Source organism: Thermobia domestica, chromosome 5, assembly GCF_964235325.1.
Source record: "Thermobia domestica chromosome 5, izTheDome1.hap1.1, whole genome shotgun sequence".
NCBI classification, from domain to species: domain Eukaryota; kingdom Metazoa; phylum Arthropoda; class Insecta; order Zygentoma; family Lepismatidae; genus Thermobia; species Thermobia domestica.
The window spans coordinates 158,819,764-158,847,292 of NC_137458.1; the positions used below are offsets into that span (position 1 = coordinate 158,819,764).

Consider the following 27,529-nt stretch of genomic DNA (forward strand, 5'->3'; position numbering starts at 1 on the left):
ATCTCCACTTATTGAGAAATTTATAGCCTATCTCAAATGTAGAGTGTATCATTATCTTCATTTTTCAAGATAGAAGATATAACTTAATATATAAAACAGAAGCTTCTTTAAAATGGTATTGGAAACGCTGTTAGTTACTTATTTTTTTCTTTCAAAACAATTTCTGAGAGATTTTTGGGTGTAAGTCAGTGATGTTCAGTCAGCTTTTACCAAAAGTCTCCAGGTCGTATTTGTTAACGAAAACGAACACTAAAATGGTACCGATCGATGTAGGATGCATATTCAATATTTAAAATGTCATCAATCAGTATTTATAGTTTTTTTAAACCAAATAATTGATACAAAATATACTGTTTTTTTCTCAAACCCAATATTCCAATAGACCAGTTAATCTGTTTCGTACTCCTCAACTTAATAATCTATAAAAACAAAATGTTCCATAAAAACTTATATCAGCTGCAACATTTATTCTGCAACTTTCGAAATGAGTTCTGCATGAAACGAGTGAATGTTATTAAAACGATTTTCATACTTAAATTTGTAAAGTTTTCGATATGTTTAATCAGTGTGTGAAATTGATCATTCTACAATTTAGATTTTAATAATCACAAGTATAATTGGTGCATATTACCAGAGGACCAAACAATAATTAAACACTTTTCTGACCAGTAATGGTTATTGAAGAGAAACCTATTTCATCAATTTTGTCCTACACAACTTTAGATATTAATAGTATAGTTTTTCATTTTATTTGTGTTATGAGAATCTCAAAAGTGAAAAATCCAATCATCATGTCAGTAGTATAAAAGCGTAGTGGAATACTGCTCACTGAAGGAGGAGCTAAACAAGCATTGAAACTATTTGTGTTAAATTTGATACAAGGATATTAAGGTAAAATGGCTTTGTCTTTTTAAATATTTCAAATACGTCTTTTTGTATAAGAAGAGCTGCATTTCTTAAAGTGATTTTTGTAGATTTAATGTGGTAACTCTGAATTTCAGTTTAAGATACTTCCATAAGCCTAAAAATGGAGAATTATTGTACTCACTATCTTTACCATGTTTTAAAATTCTAATATGTATGTTTCTTTTTGTCACATTAATGTACTGTGATCAAATTCATGAAACGAAAATCTCAACTTTAGCGTGGAAGATCCGGATTCGATTCCCGGCGGGAGCTCATGTGATTCGAATCCCACATTAAATTGTAGGTCCACATCTTATACCAACCGATGAAAATCCCAATTCTCAATATGATTGCACTTCTGCATGAAATGAATCTGAACAGAATAAATACAATAGGAAAGTTATTGTTAATCTTTAAAGGAAGCTTCCAGAACTACCGAAATTATTAGACTAAATGTGAAGGTAATAAGTAATGAATAAAAACAATAATTAACTCTTAATATTTAAGAAACTAATGCACTTCATAACCACATAAATACTTTATTTTGGTCTCTAGTTATCATTATCTCTTTTCTTTATAACAACTGCCAAAGTCACATATTTCTTGAATCTTTTTCTATTCTTCTGAAACTAATTTTTTAAATGCTTCAGCATCCACTGGTGATAACTGCAGTCTTGTTTTGAGATTATATATGTGCCTATCAGTCTCGTAATGCTGCCTCTGAATTTCAGGCTCTTTAAGTGCAACTCTACAAGTTACACAAGTGAAACGAGAAGTAATAATTACAACAGTAATTATACGGTGTATAGTAACACCTCTAAAAAAATAAAGTGTCTGCTATTACCCCACTTATCACTGAAGCAGAATTTACTATAATTATACGTACCGATATTTATTACTACAAAGACGAATATTAATCTAGCTACCTCAGCTTGAAAAGAAGAAAAGAAACAGGAGTACAAGCTGATGAAAAGAATATTTCCCTGAACTTCTTGCCTCACTGATCATGTCACAAGTGACAAAAATTCCACACACTTCATACTGTAACTGTACTGTTGAAGATAAAGTATTAACTTCTAATCTGCTTCTCTCGTCTGTGCACTGAATTTTCATCGGTGAAAATACTCTTTCTACAACTACCAAAAATACTTGACTGAGTAGGCAGAATAACAAAGCAATTCCACCACGAAAAGGGGAGAATTAAAGAAAAGCGTTCTGTGCTTCCAATAGTGTTTGGTGATGTATAAATAAATGTGAGAATATCCTAAATTATGTAAAATTTTGCAAGAAGAACACTAGATGGGCTCGAAATATTTCACAATGAGATAGTTAAAGAAATCGCGTCAAAAAAGCGTCTCAAAAGCTTTTTTCCCAGGACTCCTCAATATAGAGTAAAAAGCCGGACAAGCCAGCATTTCCATGATATTCGGTCTCCTATGCTAACGCAGGTTTTGTGATAACTGCATGAAGCTTGGTAAACTCAAGCAATGTCTAATAAGTGGGAGAAAAAAGCTATGCTTTTTGTCTCATTTTCTTTGATATTCCTTGGTAGAATTAAATTTACATCATGACTATAATATTTGTGTAATATTTGTAAACTACTTTCATCTTTTTTTCTTTTTCTTTTTTTTAACATTGTAAAAGCTTTGCTATAGTAGACTTAAATCCAATTAGAACTACTCGCTGAGCAAAACAATACATTTATTGTAAAAATTAATAGCACGCGATTTATGTTTGTTTATATATTTTTAAAATGTGATTACAACTATTTAAAGAAAACTCACACCTTTATGCCAACTTTATAATGTATTATATTCACAAAAAGTTTCTATACCATTCTTCAATAGAAATTCAATTTCAACTTTTCTTTTTCTGTTCTTTTAATGAGCAAACTTTCTTCTACATAGCTATAAATCCTTGCAACTGAAAACTTCTCGTTCAAAACAATTTAATATAATATTGACTAGGAACAGTGAAACTGGATTACCAGATGCTAATCGATTTTTGACCAATTAGCGCTATAATTGTAAGACCGATATTTGCTTCTTTGCTGTGTATATATGGCGAATTGAGATTCATTTTTCGTGAACTATTGTACTTGAACATAAAAACTACCAAAGAACTTGGAGGTAATAATTGTATATTTTTATCTTTATATTTACAGAAAGTAAAAGATTCACACTACAGTGTACAGAAAAAGGCAAAAAAAAAAAAAAAAGTAAGCATGCAACAACACTAGTTTGGCTTACGCAAATAAACAAATCGGAATATCTGGAAAAGTTTCAAGAGTAAAATGTTGAAACTAAATTTTTATTCGGTGTATTCAATTGAATTACATTGAATGTGCTTATAAATACATTACAAAAGATAAAATATTCGTTAAAAAGTCTCAAGCAAATTGAAAAACAAATAAAAGAAACATTTAATAAATTAGAATACCTCTATCAGCACAAATTACTTTTTTTAACAAAAGTATTTTTATAAAATATAGAAGTTCTTTGTCTAATTTTCTGAATGCTGCTAGAATCTACTAAGCATCTGCAGTTGTCACTAAACCTGAATTGGTGTGACAAAAAGAAACATACATGCCAAAATTAAAAAATAAGTAACTTTATAAAAAGCAGAAAGTAATTTTAAAAAAAGGGCTTAAAAGGAAAAAATAGTTCACCTTCCCCAATAAAGAAATTACTTATTTAATTTGTTATAAAACAATGAATTTAAGAACTTACAATTCATAAATACCTATATTATATTTATATACATATATAAGATTAATAAAGTTTTATCACTATAAGTTATGAAACATTTTGAAGCATGTTCCAAGCCAAATAAATTAATGCTTCATAAATTACCATTGAATCTATAGATTTATATTTCACATAAAATTGTTTGGCTTGGCATAGACCTCATTTTTTTATAAATCATAATAAACTTAATGAATAGGTATTTAAGTAAGTAGATTCGTAAAGTCATTGCTTTATAATAAATTAAAGTAATTAAGTACTTATCTTACACCTATAGATGAATTATTTTCTGGTTTTTAACATTGTTTTAAGTAGTGTCTGCTTTTCAGCGTTTTAAAATTAACATCTACTTTTTAGCGCTATTTTTGAAGTCTTTTAATTTTTTTAAAGTTGGTTTAATGTTTCCACTTTTTCGTTATCCTAGTAGTTTGTGTAAATGCTTGGTACCTTAACTAAACGTGGAACATTAATTTCGTATAAAATGGATCCACCTACGAAACATGTGTGATTTTGTTTTCAAATTGGTCTATGTCTTATAGAATTATATTTGAACATATACATTTACGAAATTTATTAGAAAAGTAATGAGACTAATTTTTTTTCAACGATGAATTTTACAAATCAAGGTTATCCCCCTTCAAAATAGTACCTTGGGCTGCTACACAACGATGAAGGCGTTGTTTCCATTCTTCATAGCAGTGCTGGAAGGTTTCTACTAGAATATTTTTCAGCTCTTTCTTTAAGCTCTTCTGAATATTTTACAAAGTACCAAATAGTGCCCATTCAAGTGCTTTTTTTAGCAAGAAGAATAAAAAGAAGTTACAGGAACTGAGATCAAGCGAATAGTGGCTGAGAAACCAGAGGAATGTTATTTTTTTTCTGCCAAACATTCATTGATGGAGACTGCCGTGTGACAAGGCTTTATGGAACCATCTTGGCGCACACTTTTCTCGTGTCCAAATACTGAGTTTAAATTGTATGGACGGTAAACACGTTCAAATTAAATTCACTATTGATCATTCTCACCGATAGTCTACGATCTGATCTTACAAGGGAATTCATTCTTTCTACATTATCATCAGTTTTTGAGGTTGAAGATCTTTCCGCACAATATTCTTTTTTCTACTTGTTCTCGGTCTTCTGAAAAGGACTAGCGCCATGTGAACATCTTTGTGTTGCATAGAGGATATTCTCCATAAGCCGTTTGTAACTTTCCATAAATCACGGCAAAAGGTAATTCCAGATCTACACAAAATTTCATAGTAGATCTCCAAACTCCATTGCCAGTTCATTTTCGTAACACACCACAAAAACCTAACTTCACTTTAGACGCTCTCAACATCGTATATCAATTTTTCCTGTGTCAACATGAACCACGAAATTATGCGTGAATATCCTCATTATACATGTAAAATAAACGAGTCAAAATGAGAACTTATTCCCTTTTTGAAATCAGTTAAAAAACAGAAAGATGCAGTCACGACCTCAAAGGGGGTACAAGAGAAACAGCGCCCTTTGGTGGCTACTCCTGCTCTCCGACTGCCTGTATTGTAATGTAGGTCAACTGCAGGGTGGCACACGAAATGATTCACCATTTTTTATCGTTTCAGCTGGACCGGAAGTTAAAATTTGAATCTTAACAGTAGCAATTGCATAGTTTAGAGAAACAGTTGAATAACCAAAGGAAGCTTAACTCACGAAACCTAGAAAGCTAGTGTTGAAAGATGGCTAATGATCAATTGTGCGATCATCAATTGCGCTCTCTTTCATTAAACATTGTATAATGTTATGGCTCAAAGGCGTTTTCTCAAGAAGTTTCACATCGGATTGTCCCTCAAAAAATCTACGGACTGTATGCAAAATTTTCACGTGAAGAAACAATATCGGAACCCAAACGTCCTCGACAGAAGCTTGTGTGTTCACCGCAGAATTTGCTAAACAAGAAGCAAATCAGACTAATGCTAAAGGAAATGTAATTCACAAAAATCGGTAAGAGTTGCAATACAGGGGAGTCCCAGGAAATCATCTAGAAAGGCAGCAATGCAAGAAAATGTTCAGATGCTCTGTCCAAACAAATTCTGAAAACTGACTTCTATATGTATCAGTACAAGTTCAACATTGTGCAGGAACTCACATACGACCACAAGCTTCAGAGACTAATGTTTGTTCATTAGGCTGAAAGTAAGCAACAAACTCTTAACAACATTTGGATTTCTGATGAAGCGCATTTTCATTTGGAGGATGTGGTTAACAAACAAAATGTGCGCGTGTTTGAGCTAATGAGAATAAGCGATTGCATATAAGCGAGAAACATCATCATGCTCTGGAGATTACAGTGTAGATCGCAGTTTCCAGCTACGGGCTGATTGGACCTTTGTTCTTCGATGAAATTGTGAACTGTGTGCAGCATGCTATGCAATAACTTTTTTCCACAGTTGTTAGCTACTGCTTGACACATCAATGCGCAGAAAATTATGCAGGATGGTGCAAGGCTGCACACTGCAAATATTGTATTAGATCTTTCTCAACATGTGAGTCATTTCAGGCCAGTTTCCAGATCGGTTTCATGGCGGACAATTTTGGGCCCTCTCACAGTTCAAGTCTTATCCCATGTAACTATTTTCTATAGGAGTACACAAAGGAATACATTTTTGCTAAGCATCTCCAAAATTTGATGGAGCTTAGAAGCTTTATTGTTCAGGTGTGCAGTTAAATTGCAGAAAACTTGTCCCGTCCTGTAATCAATAACATTCGTGGTCTATTAATGAAATTCAAAATTAAACCGGCGGCCATATTGAATATGTTCTGCATTAGAACATTTCTCCCCAGTACATTCTTCTTTTAATATTAGTTGTATTGCAATATTGTTAATAATAATAGTTTTATTTTAAGAAAACAAACAATTGGAGGATCATTTCTTGCACCACTCTGTAACATAAAACTATCCTTTCTGGTACACAGAAAAGTAGCTGCTCCCTCAAAAAATGTCTTTTCCTCCCTTAAGAAAATAAAGCTAGCGTTTGATGCTAAGTATGATTATCCCAATCTTCAAGCTTAGTGAAGTATGTTGGATAACAGGAAGAGTCACGATATTAAATCTACAAACATTACTAAAAATGCAGCTCTTCTTAAGCAGAAAAACAGTATTAGAAATTCTATTACTTTTTTCTTTCTTTCTTTCTTTCTTTCTTACGAATCTAAATGTGATATTAAATCCTTGCCTCGAGAATTCAGATAAAAGTTAACTGAACATGATTGATTAATACACCAAAAATTCCCGGCTGACGAAAATAAACACGAAATTAAACTATTAATGTTCGTAAAGCATAAACTACTTAACTACACCAAGACAAATTAAAAATTGTTAGCAATTTCAACATACCACGTTACGAAATTGTTGTTCAAAGTTGTAACCCAATTCATGGTGAATCCTTATTTTAATTTTTCGTGTTACTCCCATCTTCGTATATATATATATATATATATATATATATATATATATATATATATTTACTGATGACTGCCTCATACCTTGGTGAAAATTTAAAAAAAAAAAAGAATAAAAAAACGTGTTCTGCTTAATACACTAATAATAAGAGGATCTAGGTACGTGTGCAAGAGAACTACATTGATAATGTTCTTCAGCGTTTTCACATCTTTATAATAATAAGTGGTTTAATGTAGTTAGCTTACGATACTGAAACACTTCATTCAAGGTTAAATACACGATTAATTAGTTCTTCTAATAATGTCTTAAGTGTATTAATTAGTGTTTGAATTGTGGTTACTTTGTAAATTTATATACTATAACATTTCTTTATTAACAAAGTAATTTTTAGCTACGAATTTTCTGCTTACGATATATTCTACTTATCAAAATAGAAATGAGTGCTTATGAAATGTTCGTTTAATCATCCTAATTGGTAGAACTTATATTGTATCATGCACTCTACAAGCAATGAGTTTTTTTTAAGCAATTCCGTATCCTTCACATATTTCAACTTTAGACGATAGAAATGATTTAGGAAAGCAGAAATAAAGCATACGCCACTATTAAGAAAAGATAATTATTATTTATTTAGTTAGTTAGTTTTACGAAAGCTTAATTTTTTTGAGTGGGGAGAGAGAAATTTACCTCCTAATTCTTGATCGATCTTAACCGTAAATGGTAGCAATAATTCTTAAGTTTCAAGGAAAATTTCAAGAATATTTCCTGTAAATCGGAAAATGATTACGAAAATTACGTAGAACTTTTTCTTAAGTTAACTGATTTCAACTTCAACCATCTAGAGTCTCAAAATAACTCATGTATATTCTTAAAATTTGAATAATGGGAATATTTTCACAAAAGTTACAGTGATTATTTTCTTTCAAATTGGAAAAGTTGGTTTCATTACTCATTCTCAGAAAACAGCAGAAATGGTTCTTCAGTCTTGGAGCAAACACACTCATGTTTAATTAAAATCATTTTTTTTTTCAATTTATCTCGAAAATTACTGATTAAACATTCTAGGCATACGCGCAAACTTTCAAGTTGAAATTCCATTCACTGCTTTTTATACTCTTATATGGATTAATTTTAACTGAAAAGCTTGAAAAAAACACAGGAACTTTAATCAAAATCGAGTAAATTTTACGACAGTGATCGTGAAACAGATACACACACAATCGGCATATTGTGCCAGGTGGTACATGCTTTATACGCTTGTTTCAACATCTTGGACAAAATAATTATTTTTTCTGTCTTAACACTTGCTAAACAACAACCATAATTTTAGTCCATTCTAACATGTTCCATAATTTTGCACGAGCATGTGAAGATTTGAGATATACAAGACAAAATTTTAAAAACTTGAATCAGAACTCATTCCTATTTTGAAACAAATAATTGGATTAATATTAATTAGAAAATAATGATAATAATGTGTAATAGCAAGAATCTTTGCACATTGACAATTAATGATCTTGAAAATTTTTGAAATCTGAAGACAAATGAAATTTTAGACATACGCTTATTTTTTAAAAATATTTACGCGATAGTTACAAATTATGCTTTAAGTGGATAATTCGAAAACAATAAAAATTGTACATCAAAACTCAACAAACAAAACTATGTCATAATACAAATATCATCTTTAAATTTGAATCATATCAAAACTAGATTGTAGATGAATGTAAAAATAAGATGATTACAATTTTGTTCATTGTTTAGATATTAAATTCCATTAAGAAAAATCAAACAGATTAACTTCAAGTCGGTTATTTACAAAAGTCTGAAATAAATAGATAATAAATAAATTAGATTAAAACGCCTCTCAAAGTAATTAGCTGTTTCCTTGAAGATCACTGTACGCTGAAGTTTAAAATCACCTTTAATTCAAAATTGTATTTGTTTACATTTAACTTTTTTTAGTTTGCTTACTAATTAACTTGCGCTTACACAAATATTAATGTTCAAATGTAAATATGGTTACAATCCTTATCTTAATAATAAACAGCAAAATACATACATATTCAGCGTCATCACTATCTATTTTCAAGCATTTAAATTGAAACAGTACAGTTCAAGTTACAATTAAATCCCCACAATATATTACCGTGACACAACGCTGATTTTAAGTTGCAATATTAAGAATTAAATCAGCACAATAATTTCAAATCTGCAAATTTTACTTTGCTGCATTCTACTGCAAATTACCTGTTGGCATCAGGCAGGCAGCGCACGTAGTGAAGCGGTGAGTGTAACCTATGACGAGTTAATATTACTTACAGACTGAAGTTTTTGTCTTTTATAATAAGGTTACTGGTATTATATCTTTTTCTCTTAATATGCAAAAATATAACTAAGTGATAATTCTTGTTTTTGTAACAATATATATATACTATAGATCGAAAGTTTTATTATCCATTTCTTGAAGGAAATAATTGAATCGACAGTTAATGATAAGCATAAAAAAATATAAAAACAAAAATATTTAAAAATAAAGTTGGTTCACTTTAGAATAATTCCGCGCTTCATTTTATCTATGGACAGACATCAATATATATTTATTTTATTAATTTGTTGAAGTGTTATGTAGTTATTTTGAGCATGCGCATGTTCTTCTTCTTTTCTTTTTAATCAGGACTGCCAGAACATCAGGGAGCATACATGAGGTCACATTGTAGCAGAGGTAAAAAGACAGGAGCACCAGCCAAAGATAAGGCGGCTATGTGTGTGGGAGTGTGCGTGTGGGCGTGGGTGTGGAAGTGTTAATTTGTGTGTGTTTAAAACTCTTACTGTCCACTGTTTTTTCTCTACCTCTCTGCCTCAAAATGAATTTATTATTATTTTAGAAGTTTCAGCATACTATTTGGCAAATATATCCTTTGCTCATATTTGTCTTTTCATGGTTATTCTGTTTCAGCCTTTTACCACTGCATTCTACCCTTCATCTATCTTCTACAATCATCTCGGTCGTGTTTCGTATTAATGTGTATAGAATGTGTGTTTTCTATTTCTTATATCCTCGTTAGAATACATAAGTACATTTTACATCCAATATAGTACCTATGAAACGTATATATATGCTGTATGTCGTAAGAGCTTTCTTATTATGAACTTCGTGAAATTATTTTAGTGCGAAATGTTAGTTTGAGTCTTTAAGTACTAAAAATAAACTTTATATATTTATTATTCATGCGTAAATAACGAGTTGCTCTTATTCTGTAATGTATCACTACAAAGGATAAAAAATTACAAAAATACTTCCTAACTGTTGAGAGTCTGGCGTGTTAATGTAGCCTCCGAAAATACTAGTGCAATAACGTTATACAATAGTGAGAACAGATAAATGAAATAAACGAGACATTTTTATTTAATAAAAGACGTAGTTCAATTAAAACAAATGAAAACTTCATTCTTTTTTTATATATACGTTGCTAATAACGTTGACGAGAACTAACTTAAATGTAGAATTGAATCATATTCCTAGTGAACTAAGATTCATTTATACATCAAACGATGTTAAGTTCATAGTGCAAATTATGTCGAAGAACCAAAATAAGAATAAATCAATATTACAAGAGATGTTGTCAGAGAAAATGGGATATATCTAGCGAATGATATAATATGCTTTGTATTTATATATCATTAATATTAAACCATAATTTTAAAGTGTTAATATCCTAATGTTATTGATAATGCATTTCATTAAACTTATCAATATACTTAACTCTTCTTTTTCTTAACGCTTTCTAACATAATACAAAAAGCTAACATTGCGACAAATATTAGTTTGAAATCCGATTAAGTAAAGAAAAATGGTCTCGGATGTACGTATTCTTTGATTGTTTTTCACTGAATTTGATATCTTTGAATGAAAACGATATCTCCAATTTTAATAAACACGTAATTTGAGGATGAAAAGTTGTCCTGCTACTGTGTTCAATCTAATACAATCTAATAGCCAATTTTTAAAGAATTGTCAATTTTCTCTGAAAAGTTCATGTATACCTACTATGAAAGTTATAGTCTCTGACTTGTGCTGCCGCAAGAGAACGAAAAGAAAATGAAAGTAAAAGTTACATTATTCTTAATGACAACTGTGTCATTACTTTGACACATGACATTGCTTAATAGGCTGTTAGACAAAATATTTTATAAACAATTATTATATTTTGAAGATAATCTTTAAAATCTCATTGTTTTTATAATCGAGAATAATATTAACATGTCTTTGTTGAGAAAATTAAATTAAATTCACATACCTTCCGGTTGTCTAATCGGAACACACTTAACTTTGAAGAAAAATGAATCGTGATTGTTTCCGTAACTAAATATGAACCTAAAGATATTCATACGAGACTCTAGTATATTGAAGCCAAAAGTATTTTTTAAAAGTATTTCCAAAGTTAGCAGCTTTAAACTTAAAACAGAGGAAAAGTGTCAACAACATCAGAACTGGTTATGTAATTCCTGCAATTTGGAAGCCGAATACAAGACATTTCCTTCATTTTATAATTATTATCACTCATAGTAATGAAATAATCTAATATTTGCGCTGTGTGTTGATTTTGACATGTTGCTGAGACCGAAAACTTTTAAAACACTATTTGAAATCAAGATAAGAGGAAAGAAAGAAAAATTCTTCACATATACTCTATAAATTAATAATTTAATATTTTAGCTTTAAAATGATTCGTGCTCCTTTTTTCTTTTTTTTCATAGCTTGATTTTCAACAGATCCCAATAATGAACAAACCATACTGATACTCTCTACTAACTTTCTTGCATGTTGGTCGTAATGAGAATAAATTTGAGTGGCCTAAAATTCAATCTTAAAAAGTATGCTTGTGTTATATTTTGGTTCTGTTGAAGTGTATCGTCTCTTTGCATGAATTATTGTTATTAAAACCAATATGTATCACTTTTAAATGTGTGTGTGTGTTTCTTGTTTCACTTACACATAAATTAAATCAACAACTAAATTTCTTGCTTACCTATCTCTATGGATATTTTTTCTGTATTTTTCCTTTTCTTTCTGTATATATTTATGTTATATGTATTTGTAAGTCAAATATAATAATGGCAAACACAATATAATATATAAATGGAAAACACAAGTTTAATGTTAAAATTTAGATTTATGATGATTAAATCCATACAGTTAATTACTAAATCCATATTTTTTTATTAACTTTTATTTCTTAAATAAGTTAGTTACAATTACACATATTCTAATTTTGTGCCAGTGCTCTTTCAATGGTTATATTTCATTTAATCTCTGATGCTGTCATTTTGACGAGAAGAAACTAAATACAATTAAGGCTTAAGGCAATGTAGTTTTCTCGCCTACTTTGTTTTTCGTGAAATATTTTAACATGTGTAAACACAGTAAGTTTTCTAAACTAAAGGCTAAGACTATTTGATTCATTGTTGGAAAATACCTTTAATCATTTCTCAAACGAGACGTGTTGAAGTGTTGATTCATTTCTTACCTGCACTTTAAGACTATTTACTAGTTGGAAAACTTCTAGGAATTCTGGATATGATTTGTTATCAAAATAATTAATAAACACTAATGTTTTTAACTATTAAAGAATCAAATAGTCAGGAAATATATATTTAGGGTTTATTTGCATTTATGTTTGGATAATTTGCAAAAGACAAAATTAGGAAATTGTATCGTACTTTCTCTTTTAAGAGTCATTTGAGGTACAGTTCGCGCCAAGTATAATACGTAAAAGGAAAGATACACTTAAAATTTGAAAAATATATTGTCCTAAAACACAACTGTACTATAAAATATACCTAGGTAATAACCAGAGTTTATATGATGTTATTTTCAATTGAAAAATCATAATATAAGGTTATAAAGTTATGTCAGATTCTTGAGCTTGAAATAACATGTCCAAAATTTATCATTCTATATGATAGTATCTATTAACTATGCTATATTCTTGGACTCCAAATATTTCCAAAAAAAGTTGTTTTTCCAAATATTAATATTGTTTCATATTTGTTTACAATCATTTTGAAAATTTAAAACGGTACATGCTATTCTTTGTTTTTCCAAATATTAATACTGTTTCATATTTTACAATTATTTTGAAAACATAAAACGGTACATGTTATTATTGTGGTAAGTTTCAAGTGAAAACACATTTTTGAAGATTTTATAAAGCATAATATAAGTTAGTAAATAATACGCTTCTGACTTGCAAGAAATCATAGCATACTAGTTTATGTTTACACACAAGTTATGTTAATATTTTACTGAAATTATATGTTTCATTAGAGACTTCGGTAGATATGGCTACCATTGTCAGAGAATATAGATTAAAAAAGGTGATCGAAATTTGAATTTCATAAAGATAATATTAACAATCGCTTTTCTCTGTAAACAAGTATGTTCTTATGAGAGTTAGCTAATAGAAATTTGAAGCAGTGTTTAAGATAAATATTGCTAAAATTTACCAACGCACCATTTTTCTCAATTTGAATCAATAATACAAGATAGCGGAACGAAGAGCCATTCACACAAGGATACATTTGTTTAATATAATTTCGATTGATAGTTATTAGATTCGCAGCTAAAATATTTTCCGTAACTTTTATTTCCTGGTAATGGTAGCCGAACCAAGGCAGCATTTGAAAGAAAAAACAAGCTGTTTCTAATGACAGAAGCAAAGACAAATAATTATTTGTAACAATGCCTCGGTGATCGTAGTGAAATTCTTTAGATAAAATGGAAATCCCTAGTGTTCAGATAAAAGCTCTATTCTAGATCAATTTTCTCTAATATTTTCAACAACAACACAACAATATTTTCTCTAATATTTTCATGGCCATTGTCAATGAACTAGATTTTGATTGCAGTTTAACATCCCTTATCAGCTCCAAGGCTATATGAGACAGGACATACATTTCTGCGTGGAGTCCGAATTGCTGTGCTTCACCAGAAATCAGAGGAACTAATTACCCTGGTCTTCCGTACCACAAACACAAACACTAACCTTACCTGAGATTTAGACAAGAGGTTAAAGAAACGCTCTGTATACTTCCTTCTTCCATTTTCCTTTCCTAGATAGGTAGTTACGGTAGACAATGTTTTTTTAAACAAAAAAACAAAAGTGAATTTATTAAAAAGAGAGAAAATACAAGTTATATACGAAGTTACATTATATTATTTGATCTAAAAAATGTAAAGCATTCTTTATCAATTTATTTATCGATTCTTATCTAGACCACTTTAGAAGTTGCAATGCCATAATAGGAAATCCTTAGTAATCTTTATAATCAACTGAACTCACATATTATACTAATAACAAATTTTGTGATTGTTGTTAGAGCAGCATCCAAACGGTCTTCTCACAGAGAATGAAGTGCAATGAAAGAATTACCAAGCAATAATGTTTCGAACTTACGTGGGGTTCGTCTTCATATTTTGAAAGAATAAAGGAGAGAAGGAACTGGATTTAAAATCAAAATTTAAAAAAAAAACTGCCTGAATGCGTCACACGCATAGGCAATTTTCCAAAAGAAAATTATCCCATAGATCCAGATTCAAAGTTATGACCACGACTCCTACGTTCCTAAAACACATCCAGAATTGTGTCCAGCCTTGGTCCAATTGGCTCTTGCCCAACTTTAACCGTTTCTTTATATTTGAGTAAGGCAAGCTCGAACTAATGGCCCTTACCTTAATAACTAACCTCCTTGGATTATTATTGGATTTAAGTAAAATGTTTGAAACGTTAAATATTATGTGAATTATTATATTTTAAATATTGTGATGGCCTAGAAGGTCTAGAAGTTGAATCTTCTTTTATTGCATCAATTAAACGTTTCTAAATTCTGGTTGATGTATTTTTTTGTTACTGGTTCTGTATATGTTTTCTCATAAGAGTACGAAACTTCATAAACTACACTGATTTGTAATCTTCCCGTAAAATTTCTTTCATACTTCGTTATATTCTAAAGTTCTGCATATATTTACTCTCGTATTGAAACCAAACTTTTGAACATCTTAATTTATTTATTTATTTATTTATTTATATTGTTTACCGGTTGAAAGTTTGGTAATCCAATATATTTTTCATTTTTAGCTTGCTCTTTACTTTGTGGGGTTACAGATTCTGTTTTCTATAATAAATTCATGAGTAATTTTATAGAGTAATCATTTTTCTACCCTATCTTAAAAAAAGAATTTAATATCTTTATTTTTTAATTTTTATTATTTTATTTTTTATTCATTTTTTTGTCAGAACACAAGGAAAAATCCTTACGCAAGCAATTTTTCGAAATGTAAACTTTCATATCTAAGAGGTGCGTCCATTTAACATGGAAATATGATTCATACGTAATATAATAACTATAGAGTTGTGATCAAAATCAAAATCTTTAGTTTAACAACAATTTACATGTCAACAACCCCACGGTACTCACTAACAGGAAAGATCCCCGACGTTCTTTTGTATTGCAGCACACTTTCAATACTGTTAAATGCTGAACTCAAAGCAGAACTGACCTCTTTCCATCAGTTACTGTTATGACCTTCTAATAAATAAGTCAAGTGTCGATTGCTCCGCGTCGCTCACCAATAAATACCTTCTCCATAGTAAATCATAATATTAGCTGCTCCACTAAGCTTATCAAAAATTTACCTCGATCAGTAATGCAATTACAAAGCGACTACAGGTATTTTCACTCGTTATCAATGCAATCTTAGAATTTCTTCCAAAGTAATTTTGCAGTAGGCATAGGGATAAATTACATTTACAAATCTTGTAAATCAGTGACATAATCCATCGCCGATCAATGTAATCAACAAATTACAATTCTTTTCTAGATTTAAACATTTTCTTTTAAATTTCACTTTCGTGTTTTCTAAACACTTTTTACCAACTACATCGAAGATGAGAATTAGCAGCTTGAAAGATATTGTTTGTATTTACTACTTTTAAGGTAGTGATGCCTAAACTGAACCGTGTACACTGAAAGAAACAATGATAATTTTCAGTCCATCATCTATAATTGCACCCAGGATTTACACATGTTCTGAATCATGTTTGGTACTAGACTAGAGGTAGCCAGACCAAAGTACTTGTTATGGCAATTGTAATTTTGAAAAACAGCTAATTTATTTGATTATATCAGAAAGTTATGAGATTGGGTTTTTAAACAAAGTGCTCATTCGGATTATATTTGTCTACAGTTTCCCTCAACGTAATTCCCTTATACAGTATTATCCAACTTCTAGAGCTTTCATTAGTTAGAAAATCTTGATAAAATTAATTTTTAAGCGTGTTAAACTGCTTATGAAATTTGAGGTCGCTTTTCTCTGTTTCTGTTCTTTTGAAAAGTAAGTTCTAGAGGATCATTTCCGGCGTTTAGCACGAATGAGGAAGAGTGAGGATGATGTTTGTACTGCAAGAGCTTACATGTTTCGAAAATTTTATGAGCAGGTATATTGTTGTGATGAAGTTTCTAATAATTCCTTCGCTATAGTGCAGGTTTTTGAGTCGTTGCAAACACCAGTAAAACTGCGTGTTGGTAGCTTAGTTCTTGGAAACAAACTCACACTGCGCAAACCTTTGAATGTTGATGTAAATAAGTGTGCTGTTGGTTGCGTTCTTGACCTGTCTCCCTCTCCTTCTTTGGTCTTAGAGGTATGGCGCCATACTAGTAGGAAGACTTTGTTTGATATCTGGATTGTAGCTAAAGACCCAACTCTTATCCCATGATGATTCCTAAAGTGCAAATTTGGTTATCCAATATTTGCTGACGAATATCTCGACATTGTACTCTTTTTGTGCGGGGATTAGAATTCTGGATACATACATTGGACCAAAATAGTGCAAGTTCCAAACATACTTGTGGATTAATTGTATTGATCTGTATGATACATTCACGTAATTTTTCTATCATGTTCATGTACAAGTTTCCTGATTTTGCACTATCTTGGCGTAGTGTTTGTGAAAGATATTCCTGATTTGTTTCTTCCAGTGGTACTGATGTTCGACAGTTTCGAAGTACGAGTTGAATTCGGAACATCTCATATGATTTATTCCTTTCAATACCAAATTACTTGAAAGATATCAATTTCTGATTTGTCTAGTTTGATCCAAAAGTGGTATTAGCTTTGCCTCAGTTTGTAGCCATTACTGAGATCGCAAATGTGTCCATGCACAAGGTCATAAAGATACAGCGTGGTTGCACAGAAATATCCAATTCAGCCTACAGAAATTCTTCCTTCCCTCCTTCATAGATCCTTTTCCTCACTGATACTAATTATCCCCTGAAAGTATATACACTGTATTTGCTTTTGTTTCAAAACACATCAACGATCCGCAATTCATTCAAGTTCTTTCCAAGAATCACAACTGTTAATGATAGTATGTTCTATGTATGCCAGTGGTAAAGCTTGTTAAATTGTGCATTATCCTGAAGATAAACGGTAACAATTATCGATAGTTGAAATACTCTGTCCGTGTTGCTGTTATATCCGTCCTACATTTTGTTTCCCTTAAATTCTTCCAAGATATCGAATTTAAGCCCAATTTATCACCATAAGTTTTTATTTACGCTTTCACTAATTAGATTATGTTCTTTTCCTTCACCAAACAAGCTTTGTATGCAGGAGGTAACTTACCTCATTTGGGACATCAAGCAGATGTTAACTTGGATTCAAATGTACATTAATTAGTAAACTTCCATGAACATAATGAGTGAACGCATAATCCAAAGATACCGTAAAACATGAAAATAAACTGTAAGGACAACTGAAACATCTTAAAGTGCGAGGTGCAGACCAAACGAACATGCCGTTTCGTTCTAATTTCAAGGACAAGGAAATACATGGGACTAATCTGTGTTTATTTCTCAAACAACTCTCCTTTATTGATATACAGTTGCCATTGCTCCGTCCATTTTATGTAGCATGTAGCATAGTCTTCTTTAGGGGTATGTTTCAGATACTGCAAAATAGACTTCTCAGGGATGATATATTGGCAAAACGAGGTCCACGAAGAGAATCCTTGAGGGCTTGGAACCATTAGAATTCACTCGAGGCTAAATCTGGTGAGTAAGGTTGGTGTGGTAGAATTTCAATTCCGTGATCAAAAAATGAGGTCACAACATTAGCACGTTTGGAGGTACATTGTCCACGTAGAAGATGAAACTGCCATTTGCCATTTGTGGTAGTTTCTCAGTCAATTTTGAAAAAAAAATGTGTATCCAAAAGTATAAGAAAATACTCACCCGTAATTGTATGAGCTTTCGGAACATGAGACAATATAACTCCCTGGGAATCCCAGAAGATAGCGTACAACGCCTTTTTATTGGATGCCACTGGCGATTTTTTCTTGGGGGTGGGGGGAGATTGTGAATCTGTGTATTTCTACAGTATTGACTGCCTTTTTGTTTCTGGCTTGAACAGTGGAATCTGTGGCTCATCCATTGTCACAACACTTTCCAAGAATTTATTTATTTAAATAATTTCTTGAATCCTTTCTTCTGAAGCGTGCGAAATTTGCAACAAACACTTGATCTAATCCTTGCCTCTTTTTAATCGTCATTAAGCGTTCCTGGAACCCAGCGAAAAGAAACTTTACTTAGGCCCAGTTCGTTTGTAATTATTCGCTTTACTGTTCCCATTGTAAGCCCCAGTGTATCAAGTCTCCTGCATGGTGACATGCCTATCTTCCATAATGAAATTTTCAACGCAGGCAATATTAGCGTCAGTTGATGCTGTTTCTGGATGTCCAGACCTCTGCTCATCTTTCACACTCGTTGAACGCATCCACTTCTTAACAGTGTTTTCTGCAAGAGCACTATAAAATTTGAAGAGTTTAGAGACACAGGATGAGGTCTCCAACGCGGCAGTTTCTTTCTTGAAATGACAAAAATGTGGACTTCAGAACAAAACGGCACGTACTTTTGGTGTGCACCTCGTATATCGCAAGCTACTTGATATACACTGTCATATCAATCACGCCATCTTGGGTTAAGGTGACATAAGTATTTATAAGTCTCAGTGGAGCCAATAATTGTAAGGGTATCTCACTGGGGCACCAAGTGACATATCCCAGTAGAGATAAGTATTTCATTATATGTTTTAGTGCTCATTTTTTTCTAAGGGGAATGAATGTTTCACGTGGTTTGGCGGTAATGTTCGTTAAATTGTGACTGTCCTAAAGATAAATTGGTAACAACTGTCGGTAATCGATAAACTAACAACATCGATAATAATAATCATAATAACAATACTAATAATAATATTGATATTACAGCAGCTCAACAGAAAGTCATTTCATCTTTGCGTTCAGATTTCACAATAACTATCGGTCCTGCAGACAAAAATTAGACTTTAGTGGGCGTGGACTACACATACACAAAAGCATTATTACAGTTCTTTAAGTGTACATAACTGCAGTCTGCTAGACTCTTTCCCAAAATTTTCTTACTTTTTGCTCAGTAGATCACTCAACTATCTATTCCGTGACACTATTACTCCTGACGCTTGCAATACCAAACCTCCGAAATTTTATCTGTTATCAAATATCTATAAACCTGATTGTTAGTTTAACTTGCATATAGTGAAGAGCGCTTACAAATCAATTAGGCTTATTATCTGAAAGTAGGATCAACTGACTTTTCGATAAATCTAAAGAGACTCCTTAAATTATCAATAGAGATAAAAATACGTTAAGACATTTAAACAAATATCATTAGTATTAGATTCTGTATATATTTAACTCATTAACCTTGCGTTTACACACCAACTCGATCGATATAAATACACATTACTTTTCAGAACCTAGTAACAGATTGAAACAAAAGAACAAATAAATATTGTAAACACTTTGCCCGATTATTTTTTATTCGCTTCAACGTCCAACATCCACTTTCCCCGATTATTTCCAACATTGATAACGCAGTAGACCTATTTGTGCAAGTGTTGGCATTCATGCTGAATACATTTCCATCTTCTTATACTACAATTTTTAACTTCATGTTCTGACCCTACCGCCATTTCTCAAAGATATTATCAACACCCTATTTATCAAATCACTACAACCTAATACTATCCTACCTTCCAGGGATGTGACATCTTTACACACTAGTTGCATTCAGCCATGGCCTTCCAGCCCGTGAAAACTTCCTGTGAATAGTTTCTCAATCTCAAATACTTACCACACTATTCATAATCCAACTATTTTAGTCAGTCCTCTATATGAATAATTTTACTTTCAAACATCAGTATTACTTCCAAATCAAGGACACTTTCATGTTCAAATTGTTATCATATGCGCTATGTGTATGTGGCCTCGGGTTCAATTTCTGGTAGAGTACTAAGCCTAGGGTACAAATGTGAGTAATGGTTCAGAATTCTTCTTTAAGCAGAAAGTCCTGTCTAATATAGCTTCGGTGCAGAAAAGTAACGTTTAAATAGAAGTCTGAAAGTGAACTAAATCAAGAGTTTAGCCATGGGAACGTACATGGCTTCCTCTTACACCAACTTTTTGCACAATAGCTAGAGCAACAATCGAATATGTACCGTTAAACATTTTTCTATATACTATATATTAGTAAAAGTATATACATACTTTTACTCAGTGAAATGAAGGAATTACCTACTACGCCGCTTTTACAAAGTAAATGATTACTTGCCTGTAAAACTTGTGAAGTGGTAGTAAACTCATTTATGGGTCGATCCTAGCAGTGAGACTGGGAGGAGAATTGTACCACATATATCCAGATTATCTAGTCTATCAATGGACTCTGCCCAGTTTATTGGGTTTCTACGTGTGATACTCAAGAAAGCATGGAGATGGCGATGTTCACAAGACGATAAGGTACTCACCGTTGTAAGGCCTGAAGCCAACGCAGGGAAGACGCAATGGCTTGTCATCGTCTCAAAGATTACATATTTACAAACAACTGGACTGTTAAAACAAAAACCTACGCCCCAGAATACAACTTACACCAATTCCAAATCTTTTCACACAGTTCCATTTCAGAAACTATGAATCTTGAATAGTATTTCATCGGCAGAAACTAAAAGCGCCTTTCCTAATTGTTCCAAAATATTATATCACAGACCACCTACATTTCTTACTTCTTTGTACCCTTAAAACTTTCTGGCCCTGCCTCGTATTAATGCCAACAGTATAGATGCAAAATTTGCCTTATTTTCGACACCTATTTGAGTTTTGAATATTTTAGTATCCCACCCCCTCCTCCCAAAGAGAAATCTTACGATTTCTTCAATGTAAAATGCACCTGTAATTCTGCATTCTGTGTCCGACAACCCCAAACACCTCTATCTACACGTATTGACAATCTTTACTCATGCAATACCCAGATTTTCTGTTTACTCGTAACCGAACATACGGACCCTCTTAACCCAATATTTGACCGAACTTGTTTTCGTGTTTGCATCTTGGAAGACCTCTTAATTTTTCTTCTTTCCTCACTATGTCCTTCCTCGTACTTCCTTTTCTTTCATTGGCATAATGATAATAAAAATTTTCATGCTAAAGACATTGGATAATATGTATTAGTTGAATATTGTTTATGGAACATTGGCTTGAAAGTACAAAATTACATTATACGAAATTGTACAATTTTAGCTCCTCTGTAATAGAAATGTGAAAATTTAAAAGTTTCACAATTTTTTTAAGTATATAAATTTAGGCCATTTCAACTAAACTAATTTTATAAGATGTGGCTGATTCTTTTAAGTATTATCTTAAGTAACTTTTTGCTAAAGGTAATTTTAGGACGACTGTTCTTTCCTTTCTTTCTCTTTTCTTATTTTTCTTTTTACATCAAAACTGAACTTAGAAAGCTTGAATACTTCAACAGCGTGATATGGAACGTATTTTGCTTAATTGACTTGTATCTACATTATGACATGAAACAGACTTCGTCCCAAGGTCTAAATCCTACGATTATGCTCTCTTTAGAGTAAACAATGATTTGTTAAAGTGAATGATTGTGAAATAACTGGTGGAGTGAATTTGAAAGGAAATGGAAGCACCTCGAGAAAACTCATGTGCACGATGCTGTCCACTACAATCACGTGACTGGGATCGATCGAACCAGAGACCCTTCGCACCAGAAGTGAGCGCTCTACCACTGAGTTCCCATGCCTCAGTATTTGCATTGTATTTTATATTAATATACTTCTTTGTTCTCTCTTCTGTATTTTTGTATTTGAAGTTATTGTTATATTATATACTGATACCACAGAAACTGATGTATTCATGTTCACAAGCTGCTCGCAACACTCAAATTATTATTATTATTATTATTATTATTATTATTATTATTATTATTATTATTATTCCATCACTTCCTCATTTTTATTCATTATTATTACTATTACTTATATTTTTATTTTCTTTCATACTCCATTTTTTCACTCTCATTTCACATTACAGTCCTTATGTCGCCAGATTTTCTGTGGGCCGTACATATTTTCTTTAGTAATTCCTTCTCTCGAAATCCTACTAGTCAAATTTTTCTGCCATACAACAGGCGGGGCAATTTTAAATATGGCTATTTCATACGACCTGATATTCTTTTTCTAGCCTTCTTTTCTTCTTTCATACATTCAGATAACTAGACGATAGTCTTGAGAGCTTAATGTCTAAATAATTTCTTAGAGCGTTTTTGATTTCAGAAAATTTAACAAATGCACAGATTTATATTTACTGATTACAAAAGGTGCTGAAAATGATCTTACGCTTCAATGCACTTTTGTGCATGTTGCAACATGTTGTTTATGTACATAGTAGAACTCAGCGGTATCAATTCTTTCAAATTTCAATATGTAGAAAATCCAACTCACTTATCTGGAAGCAACATTACAAGTCGCTCCAGTCTATTGAAAGGCAGCATACATGTGTGCGTGCGGGCTCAGTTGTGCTACAATATCTCTAAGCTATCTATGTACACATGACTGTTCACTGTTGTTTAAAAAAATGCAGGATCTATAATCTGTGTCACAGATATTACACATGAAATTGATTTTTAGAGTATGAAGAGGTTGTTGGCAAATCCTATGGAGATTATCTACTGAGCTAATGTGTGGTGTTCAGAGAACTTAGAGTTTCTAACAGACAAAACCACGATTCATGAATCATGAAATACTAACAAGATCCAGTAACCCATTCAGAACTGTTTCGAAGGTCCATCTTAAATGATACACACATCTTGCTTTGCCTTTCTGCTTCAGTTAATGGGCACTTATCATTCTGTATGGCTTCATCTGTAAAGAGTACAAGACACATTGTTTAGACCAGCATTTTAAACACCAATTTATGTGTCATTTTACTAGAATTGCTGATCATTCGTGGTTAAATATCTGTAATCATGGCACTATCAAATAGGCAGTTTTTTCTTTTGTCTCTTTTACAACACTTTTCATCAAATCTTTTGTTATGTTATACTGTGAACACTGTGAACATCACTGAAGGTCAAGAGGTTCCTCAGGGCTATGCGATACTCGCCTTTCTCGCAGGAGAGCCACGTTTGATTCACAGTGAGTGCTAATATGGGTCGGAAACCACGTTAAGCTGTACGTACATGTCTCATATAGCCTTGCTGCTTAAAGGGACGTTAAACTCTAATCCAGCACCACCACCATCAGTGAAGGCCGATTTCCTTAATTAAAGCCTTAATGTATTTTTTTTTAGTTAGAAGACTACATTAGTTGTCAAGTCTTCATAAGCACTAACTATAGATAAACATATTTTTGAACAAATAATAATACGTAAGAAAAAATAATTAATAAATAAGTGTATTTAAGTAAATTCGTCAAATATGGAAAAAATACTTTCAACGCTATTTATAGGAAAGTAAGAACTTTTAAACATAACGTAATACATATATACAGAGGCAGATCCAAGGAGGGGGCTATAGGGGCTATAGCCCCCCCCTTGACGCTCAGGTATACACTGGATAAAATGGGCCTCAATCCTACTTTACACTGGATAAAGCCGCAAACTATGGTTTAGCCCCTCCCTTGATCATATCCTGGGGGATCATATCCTAATTAATATTTTTAGTGCATAACGGAAACAAGAAATAATCCGAAGTGGATATACAAATCGATAGATATGATTTTTGCTAAACAAAATATGGAGAAGTGTGTATGGGCGTTCATAGTTCTCGATGTGGTCCAGAATAGCTCTTTTTTTAAACCTAAAATTGATGCTGTACGATAAGCACGCCAACTTCTATTATGATGAAGCTGATCCTAAAGTATACAATAATCTAACTTTTCATTATGACAATGCACTACATGGTTAATTAGATATAATTCAAAATTATGACCAACTCTTAAACATTATTTTTTTTAAAATTATAATATTCTCCAAAGATGAGACATATGAATTGATTCATAGATGAGATCGAACTGAACAAAGTGGCATACTTATGGATGAATTCTCATGCACAGTTTTCGACAAAATCGATAAAAAAACTAATTTTTAAAGCTCTAAAAAATATGTCGCTCGTCGGTAATAATAACTGATAATTTCTATTCTGCTAGAACAAATTGTTGATTTATTTATTATATATGTAAAAATATTGTTAACCAACAAATTGCATCTGTTGATTGTGTCTGCTTCTTAGGGAAGTCACATATTTCTGACAGTGAAGCATTTATTCGTAATAGTGACATACATACTTTCAACAATGACACAAATACAGTACTACTACTTGTAAAAGTTATTATTTAGAATACAAGTAATTATTGCCTTACTAGAAAATGTTTAAAAGAGCAATAAATTTCATTTCATTGTCTTTCTCTACCAATAATAACTGAAAGTACTCTTTAGTGTATCAAATGAAAAAGCATAAAATACTTTTAAGTCAAGACACCGCTTATTTGTCCCTACTAATTAATATGAAAGTTAGTTTAAAAAAATAAGTTTTTCTTTCTTTCATAAGAAAAATGTAGAAGTTATCAGAAAATTAAGCAAATGTATCTAAATGTTAAGCAAATGTATCTAAATGTAAGAAATCATCTAAAAACAGAATAGGGCTTTATTCTGCCTAGTTTTAGGCTTCAACATCCTTTAATAGTATCAATTAGTAAGAGTTTGAGTTGTTATTTATGCTAAATAGAGTACACATAATAATGGAAACGAATCAAAGAGGCAAATGAATTCTTCAAGAATCAGTGATAAAGGAAGTGAGGTCCAATATTTGTTTGTTTGAAGTTTAGTGTACCTTTCAGCACTGAGGCTATATGCAGGGTGCACTTACAGCTTAAGGTGGAGTCCAAACCAAATTTTAATGCTCTCTCATCGGTAATCGAGACTGCAAAGGCACACCAGCTAGCTACCAGATCAGCGAAGAGGTCTGGAATGAAGTTCAGGGTTTCTGAAGTTTGTGCACGGTAGTTGTAACTGTTCTTAGTTCTACAGAATCCTCGATAATGATATGATGAAAGTATCCTTCAATACTATAAAAAGACTGAATTGATAATTTAATATTGATAATATCGATATTGATAATGTAACAACAGCAATTTGAGATTTACCTACAGGTCTAGCTAATAATAATAATAAAAACATATCGCATTTCAATTATGATTTATATTCGTAAATTTTTAAGCTATTTGTTTTCGAAATGTATGATAAGCTGCTAAATAAGTTAAGGATAGTCCTTACAAAGCAAACTTAACGTTAATCCATATCTCAAATAGAGCTAACATAATTTTATTTTTCGTTCAATGATTGGTATTTTATGTATTATTAATGTGGTATTTTATGTATTTGATAGAAAGAAGACTACATTCGTCAAATTGCCCACGATCTCGGCCTCTAAAGAGACAGTGGCGCCAGCAAGTGAAGTTCGGGTAGAATACGACGGAGGCCAGCGACTGGAAGCAACTCCGGAACAGGAGGAGGGACCAGCTGCTGTCATTTCTGAAGGACGCGAAGTTGTACAGCCGGTACCAGGAACACCGGAAGTGCCCAGTGACGAGTTTATGCCACTCATTGATGCCGCGGATAGAATGTTTGTTTTAGATCGTGATGGTGGACATCAAGTGTACCGAGAAACTGATATCTTAGAAGAAGAGGACATGGTACCTAGACCAAGGCTGCCGACTCCACCAACTACACCACGTTATTATCATCGTTCTAGTAGTGGTCTTTCTTCACATGGACGCACTTTTCAAAGCAGTGAAGAAATTGGTCCTAGTATGGAACCTTTAGGCAAAGTAGTGTCTTTTAGTGATGTCACAGAAGCGGTCTCGCCTCCAGCTTCGCCACAGAAACAACGCCGCCGTCATACTGCCCAAGTTTCTTCCAGTGCCGCGGTACCCGCACCGTCTGCACTGCGGAGGCGATCTAGTGCCAGGACGAGTGTAAGTGTTGAAAAGCTACCTGTGGGACGGAGGACTAGTGTACCAGTGCTTTCTTCTGCTACGCGTCCGGTCAGGGAGGAATTAGTGCTTGTGCCCCATGACACTATGCGAACAGTGCACGAAGTGACTCGAGTGCCAACACCAGGTGTTGTGAGAGCACGTGTAGGGGAACATCGCAAAAGCCTCCTCAACGGTGAACTATCGGATTCAGCCACAACAAGCTCAGGGCAAGAAATAGGAGCTTCGACTCCTAATGTATCTCAATCGAAGCCTGATCTTGGTAAGAATATAATTTTGTGTGTGTTTTAGTGTCTGTGTATTTACGTGTACTAAAGTAACTGAATTCAAAAGTAAGTCTATTTAAGATATAGAGTATGTGCCTTTTAAAATTAATTTTAAGCAGGTACATTTCTCGTACAAGAATCTTATTTCTTTTCATCTCTCATCTCCCAAAAATTAAGTATTTTAATATATTTACTTGTGCCAAATTTGTCATATTAAATGTTGTTGAATACATGATCACATTATCTTCGACTACTATATTTAAAATGAAATATTTATTCGCTTTATATTCTTGTATAAAGCAATTTTATATTCTTTGTATAAAGCATATATTCTTGTTGCACTTGTGAGTTTTCATTCAAGATACAGACATAAAAAGATTTAATTCGACTACTTGTCATGTCCAAAAATATTGCAAAAATATTGGAGAGACTTATACTACCTATATAACAAAGCTATAACCAGGAGCCAGAATTTTATTGACAAAAAAGTAAAAGGAAAAATGATTATAAAATGACTGTAAAATTCTTTAAAATTGTCCGTAAAATTAAGAGAAGTTTTAAATCAATAGTGGTTACGTTAATAATTAATTCTATTTTCCCAAGATTATGAACTTTTGTTAAGACAAGATATTCTAGACCATTTGAAATTTTCTTTTTCTCACGCTTTTTGTGATTCCTTGAAGTTTATTAATAATAAGCTGTAATGGACAGAATATTATTAAGA

At 32.2% G+C, this 27,529-nt stretch overlaps 1 protein-coding gene across 2 annotated transcripts in view; it reads left to right on the forward strand.

Annotated features, from left to right (window-relative positions):
* GABA-B-R2 (gamma-aminobutyric acid type B receptor subunit 2) overlaps nt 1-27,529 on the forward strand; it is an 832,753-nt gene that overhangs the window by 794,519 nt on the left and 10,705 nt on the right. For both annotated transcript variants that reach the window (XM_081759238.1, XM_081759239.1), the window contains exon 15: nt 25,933-26,801. In XM_081759238.1, the coding sequence (XP_081615364.1) occupies nt 25,933-26,801 (869 nt within the window). The remainder of the gene's footprint in view (nt 1-25,932; nt 26,802-27,529) is intronic.